Source organism: Gymnoscopelus braueri, assembly GCF_963280865.1.
Source record: "Gymnoscopelus braueri genome assembly, chromosome: 24".
NCBI classification, from domain to species: Eukaryota; Metazoa; Chordata; class Actinopteri; order Myctophiformes; family Myctophidae; genus Gymnoscopelus; species Gymnoscopelus braueri.
The window spans coordinates 1,092,799-1,099,353 of NC_137626.1; the positions used below are offsets into that span (position 1 = coordinate 1,092,799).

General features: G+C 39.4%; 1 protein-coding gene across 1 annotated transcript in view; it reads right to left on the bottom strand.

Annotated features, from left to right (window-relative positions):
* The window catches only part of bco1l (beta-carotene oxygenase 1, like), a gene marked incomplete at its 3' end in the record, with an annotated part of 13,963 nt that extends 8,818 nt beyond the window's left edge, over positions 1-5,145 (bottom strand). Inside the window, exons 1-3 of the mRNA XM_080423092.1 lie at positions 5,079-5,145; positions 4,481-4,609; positions 2,527-2,656 (exon numbers count right to left, since the gene is read on the bottom strand). Of these exons, the coding sequence (XP_080279218.1) occupies positions 2,527-2,656; positions 4,481-4,609; positions 5,079-5,142 (323 nt within the window). The 5' untranslated portion in view covers positions 5,143-5,145. The remainder of the gene's footprint in view (positions 1-2,526; positions 2,657-4,480; positions 4,610-5,078) is intronic.
* Positions 5,146-6,555: the final 1,410 nt, after the last annotated feature.

Sequence of the window (6,555 nt, forward strand, 5' to 3'; positions counted from 1 at the left end):
ACATATACACAAATCCACGCAGCGCTGTAGGTGGCGCAACCATTGATGCGGTGTCAGCTGCTGCCGCGGTGTCAGTCAGCTGCAGTCACTGACTGCTCACGTTACTCTTTTACCTGGCTGTCACTGGCTGTCAGTTTGGTGACTTTGTTTTTCACAACCAAGTTAGTGTTAGTGATAGGTTTATGGATCAGATAATCATAAACCCCCTTGCTGTTGATCACACACAGATAAAGAATACACGTGACACATGAGATCTCTTTTACTCGCGAGGATTGTGACCACCACTGTATCTCCCTTCACAGGGTCCAAGATCACAATGGCGCTCCTTCCTTCTGCCAAGCAATTTATTTAGGAAAAGGGCGGAGACACAGTTGTCTAGAGGAGTGGCAAATCACTAGCATAATTACACATTGAATTAATACATTGCAGGAATTCAATTAAATGAATACAATCAAAGAAAGAACTTATATACACACATTATATATATATATCTGCACACAGATTCTGTAAACCGATCCCTTCAGTTAGTTAGTAAAAGTTATTAGTTAGTAATAAACCAAGCAGGTAAAGAGTAACGTCAACAGACGGACAGAACCGCAGCAGCAGCTGATGGTGGCGCCACCTACAGGGGAGCGCTCTGTGGATTTGTGGATTTGCAGTATATTTGTAGGGTAATTATGATGCATATGTAGTGGGTTGAGCTTTTCCCTAGTTATGTAACACCCCCAAATCACTCCTGTTCAGGACAGCTGAGACACCTGGCTGATTAAAAGGGAGCCGCACCTGGCTATTAGTAGTGTAGCTGGCTGGCTTGTGTTTGCCTGGTGGTGTGTTGGGTCGTAGGTGGGAGAAGGTCATTGATGGCATCTGATGGTGGGCTATGTTGTACTGATAAGTGAAACACTACCCTTCCTCTTAACCTACTTAGCCTACTTGTTGTCAATTAGTTGTACAAGCTCTTGTTTTATTTTATTGGATCGTGTTTATTCGATACACTTATTTGTTTTATCTCTTGCTCATTTGACTTTCCTATTGTGTCTCATCTGTTTAAGACAGTAGGTAGCTGATATATGTCACTTTTACCTTAGCGCTAGGTATACTCTTAGTTGCTTGTTTTAGAAGGAAATGCTCTTTATACTTCTGGTGATTAGTAGTTTTGTTCCCTACCTAATGTTGAATGCACTTACTGTAAGTCACTTTGGATAAAAGTGTCTGCTAAATGACTGTAATGTAATGTACAGCCTCGTATGCCACATGCCACACAGCTCTCCACATGATGGTTCAGTGGCGTGCTCCCGTGCTGCTCATGGACCAGCCAGGGAGCACTGATTACGGCATGGCCTCTCGTTGCCTAGTGTGACTCTCTTAATCTGAGGAGGAGCTCTGTGCCCCTGCTGTTTTTTTTGTCCTTTTGTTATTTTCTTGATTAGGTTATTTTGTTAAGATTTATTTATTATGCAAACCAACATGGTTATGGCTATAGAGGGCTTGTGATATTCTATTGCCAGTTAGTCCGGGTGGGCCATATTGATAGTCCTACAGGTGGTTGGTCACAGGTGTAGGCTTGTAGTGGGGTCCAGTGCATGTTTACTAAAACTGCATGCTGGAGTGTGTGTAGTGTTAACCACTATGTTTGTGCTTTACAGACAGTGTGAATGTGACACAACGTGCGCTTTCTGGTGGCGTTGAAACTTAGATTCCTCCTCACTTCCCTCACTCCCTGCCTTCCTCCATGTGTGGACACCACTGGATATATATAATATATGTGTTATATATATATGTTATATATGTTATATATCATGTGTGGACACCACTGGATATATATAATATATGTGTTATATATATATGTTATATATGTTATATATCATGTGTGGACACCACTGGCAGCCCGGCTACTGGTAAAAGTATTGGACGATGGACATAGTGTAATTTTAACCCTTTGTGCTAATGTGTTGGAGTCATTCGATTTTAAATGGGTTTCGTAAATGAAGAACTATATATATATAACCTGTAAAGGATTACCTTTCCTTGCACTTTTAAGTTATTTAAATTAGAATCGGCCTCAGGTCTTAATAGAGCACCGAAGTCTGACGTCATTTACACATCCTAGGTTTGTCTACCTGGTTCGCGGTTCCCCCCCCCATTCTGAATCCCCATAGACGTGTTTAATATCACGTCAAATAAGAACTGTGTTCCAAAAATAAACAAATGACCCCGGCGGTTTGACTCTTATGGATATGAAGCATCAACTGACAGTGAGAAAACGCTAATGTTACTTCCGCCGAATTAGTTAAATTTTCTCCAGAAACAGACTGTATCAAATATAAGTGACTGATTATCATAAACGATACAGAGCCTCCTCCCTGACAATATCGTCGAGACAGTTTGTTTATTTTTGGACCACAATTCTTATATGAGACGATTCTATGATGACCCAATGTTATTCTCCATAGAGAAATGACTTTACGAACCAGGGGATGGACGAGTGACGTCAGGACTTCTGTACTCTATGGGTTATATATGTACCTGGAGAAGATGTTTTTGCAGGGGTCAGGGTAGATCATGGTTCCAAACTCACACACAACGATCTTGTTGGCTCTGCTGTTCCTCTTGTACGTGTCGCTACGAAGGAACTTACTCCTGTAAAACACCTCCCCTAAACCACACACAATACAATGACACACTGTAACACACCTCCCCTAAAACACACACAATACAACAACACACTGTAACACACCTCCCCTAGAACACACACAACACAACAACACACTGTAACACACCTCCCCTAAAACACACACAACACAACAACACACTGTAACACACCTCCCCTAAAACACACACAACACAACAACACACTGTAATACACCTCCCCTAAAACACACACAACACAACAACACACTGTAACACACCTCCCCTAAAACACACACAATACAACAACACACAACTTACTCCTGTAACACACCTCCCCAGGGGGGGTCCCCAAATAATTCAGGGGGTCCCCAGATGATTAGCTTAATGTGCAACATTGTTTTCTCACTCAACTGTAAACAAACCAACATACAGTATCAGTGTAAACAGGGTATCTGCACATTTATAAAGTGACCATTTAAGGACTGAAAAAAACAACTAATAGTAAGACCATTACTATGTTAAAATTAACCAACAAACTATAACATAAAACATTGTCAAACATTGTCAAACATTGTCAAACATTGTCAAACTTTGTAAAATACTACATTCATTTATTTTTGAAAATAGCTGATCTACAAGCTCACACCGCCTCACATTGCGAGGCGTTGTGAGCTTGTAGTTCGGCTATTTTCACAACATTTCTCTGTGAAACCGAGTCAAACTAAATGTAATGCCTACAATTCCAAGTGCTTGTCAGGATGGGGGGTCCCCAGTTCAAATATTTTGGGGGGTCACGGCCTGAAGGGTTGGGAACTCAACACAACAAATATATTTGTTTCTCTTCTATTTCATCAATTAGGATATATATTTGTTGTGATATAAAGTATACAGTTGCATGGGTTCCCATATTGCTCATAGGGTAACAAGTGGAGGCTTTGTTTGGAGGCGCAGGGGGCCCCAAAGTTGAGCTTTGCTTGGAGCCCCGTAATTTCCTAAATCCGCCCCTGACTTCCCGTTCCTGAAATCACCTGACAGACCTGCTGCTAAATCACTGCCTCTATCTTATACGTTGACTATCAGAAAACAGCAGATCTACAAGTTTGTAGATCTGCTGTTTTTGAAAGAAAAAAGAAAAAGGGGGGGAAAAGTGGAAAAGCCAGGGTTAATAATGTCACTATTATTTCATTGGTTAGAAGGTAATCCAATTAGAGAAGGTATAAAAAGGACAATTCAGTAGGCTATAATAGACAATTGCAGAATTCGGTATTAAATCTAATCTAACAAACATCTTCTGTCATGGGGGTCCCTGGCACCAAATATTTACAAATGTGGGACCGTGGCTTAGTATGTATCACTTTGGGGGTCCTTGAAACGAAAATGTTTGAGAACCATATAGTAAATACACAAACAACTAAAGGTTTGGAAATGTGTGTTTGGTAGATTATTGCTCTGTTGTACCAATACTTCTTGACAATAACTTGTATGCCATTAGAAAGCCTGTTTATTTCCATTCTAAATGGTGCCCCAAGGGACATGCATTTTTGGGATGTGGGTTGTGCCCATGAAACATTTGACAAACCTCTGCCAATGACAGACAGCTAATTCTGCTGTTGCTGTTGACTGTTGTCTGTGTTGTTTGGTGGATTGGATGATTGAAGTCTATCAGTAACAAGGATGGAACAAGACATATTGGCAATTAATTCATTTATATCTGCCCGACACAAGAAGATAATCCAGCGTACCGTCTTTGAAGGTGTAGCTGTGGATCAGAGACATCCCATACCTTATATATACATTATATCTTATATATACATTATATCTTATATATAAACATTATAATCCAGCGTACCATCTTTGAAGGTGTAGCTGTGGATCAGAGACATCCCATCAAACCAGTGGTTGTAGGCGGAGTCTCCCACCGAGAACAGACCTGGACCGTTACGTAGTAGAGTACCCTGCAGCCAATCAGGAACCACCCCTACACACACGCGCACACACACACACACACACACATAGAGGAGAGGAGAGGAGAGCAGAGGAGAGGAGAGGAGAGGAGAGGATGTTTTAATGAAATCATATTCTTGTTGTTGAAATGTGTTTTAGGGATTTATCAAAATGCCAAAACGCCTCAAAATAGGGTTTGAAATATAGAGCTCAACAACTTACACCCCTATTTCTGGGGGCGAACACTGGGCAAAAAATAGCAGATCTACAATCTCGTAGATCGGCTATTGTCCAATGGGCAAAGTATGAAATAGGACTATAATGTATGTTTTGCAATAAACATCTAAATATGCAAATTAACTAGTAAAGTATTTAAATAATTAGAAGTGGAGTAAAAAGTACAATACTTGAAACCCTAATTCACAAGTTTTGTCAGAAGTTTTCAAAATGTGTCTAAATCTTTAGAAACTCTTCAGTCAGAGTAATATGTGTCAAAGCCTTACCTTTGATGTCTGCTTTCACAGGCTCTGGAGTTTCACTTCCATTCTTAGCGAATATGGATTGCATGTTTCCGTTATTTCCCAGTGAAGTGGTTTACTGTGTGCAGATATGATGTGAAGCATTAAGGAGGAACATGTGTTGTGTGTTACTGTGTTCACATATGATGAAGCATTGAGTGTAGGAGGAACATGTGTTTGTACTGTGACCCTACAGCTCATCTAAACCACTCCTCACTCTCTCACTGGGTTACGTAATACTACTTACTGTTACACAACCTCTTAATACTTCCTCTGCCTTTTCAAAATAAAACTCCAACCACCACTAACTGATACCAGGGCAAGTGCAGGAGGAAAGTAATTGAGTACATTTACTCAAGTACTGTACTTGAGTTCAAGAAAGGAAAAGTAAATATTGTACTTGTTACTGCACTACAACTGTTTGAAAGCTTTAGTTACTTTAGTTACTTTGTAGATTTAGATATGATCACAAAACATACACTGACCAATTTAGCCTGTTATACTTTGGCTTGGCTATTTGAATAAAGAAAGACAAATAGAAATACAATACGAAACAAAAGATGCTAGAAGGATGCTAAAACATACGAAAGGTGGGGAAACAATAACGATATCAACACAGTAACAACAATATACAGTATTGTCCTACAGGGTGAGGTATATCCACATTGTACAGTATTATTAGTGGGTAAAGATATTAATAAACACTTATCAGTACAGTTGTGTCATCAATGTGTAATTGTTGTTAACTTATGGATTATTGACATGCGTTCACACTAATGAACCTGCTCAGTGCTTCACACACTGACATGTAGGTCACATGTGGTGGAAAAAGTACTCACATTTTGTAAGTAAAAGTAAAGTATCAATACTGCAATGTAGCAATACCCTGTTACAAGTAAAAGTCTGGAATTAAAAGATGACTTGAGTAAAAGTAACAAACGTATTGGTTTAAAAATGTACCTAAAGTACCAATAGTAGAAAGTGCTCATTATGCAGAATGTCCCATTTCACAAGTTTTCTAAATGTATAAAAGGTAGACTAATATTTTGAAAACAGTAGATCTACAAGCTCACAATGCGACACATTGTGAGCTTGTAGATCGGCTATTTTCAAATGGCCGAAATATGTATAGGGCTGAAGTGGGTAATGTTTGTTTTGTAATAATAATCAAAATCTACAAAGTAACTAGTAACTACAGTTTTCTAATAATTGTAGTGGAGTAAAAGTATAATATTTGCCTCTGAGATGTAGTGGAGTAGAAGTAAAAGTACTGAACATTGGAAATACTCCAGTATAGTAGGTAAAAGTACCTCAAAATTGTACTTTAAGTACAGTACTTGAGTACATGTACTTAGTTACTTCACACCACTGCATGTCATGGTGTCTGGACCTCAGTGACATGTGAACGTTGGACTTGGTTTACCAACACGGCTCCTTATCAGCCTGAGGATAATTATCTAAA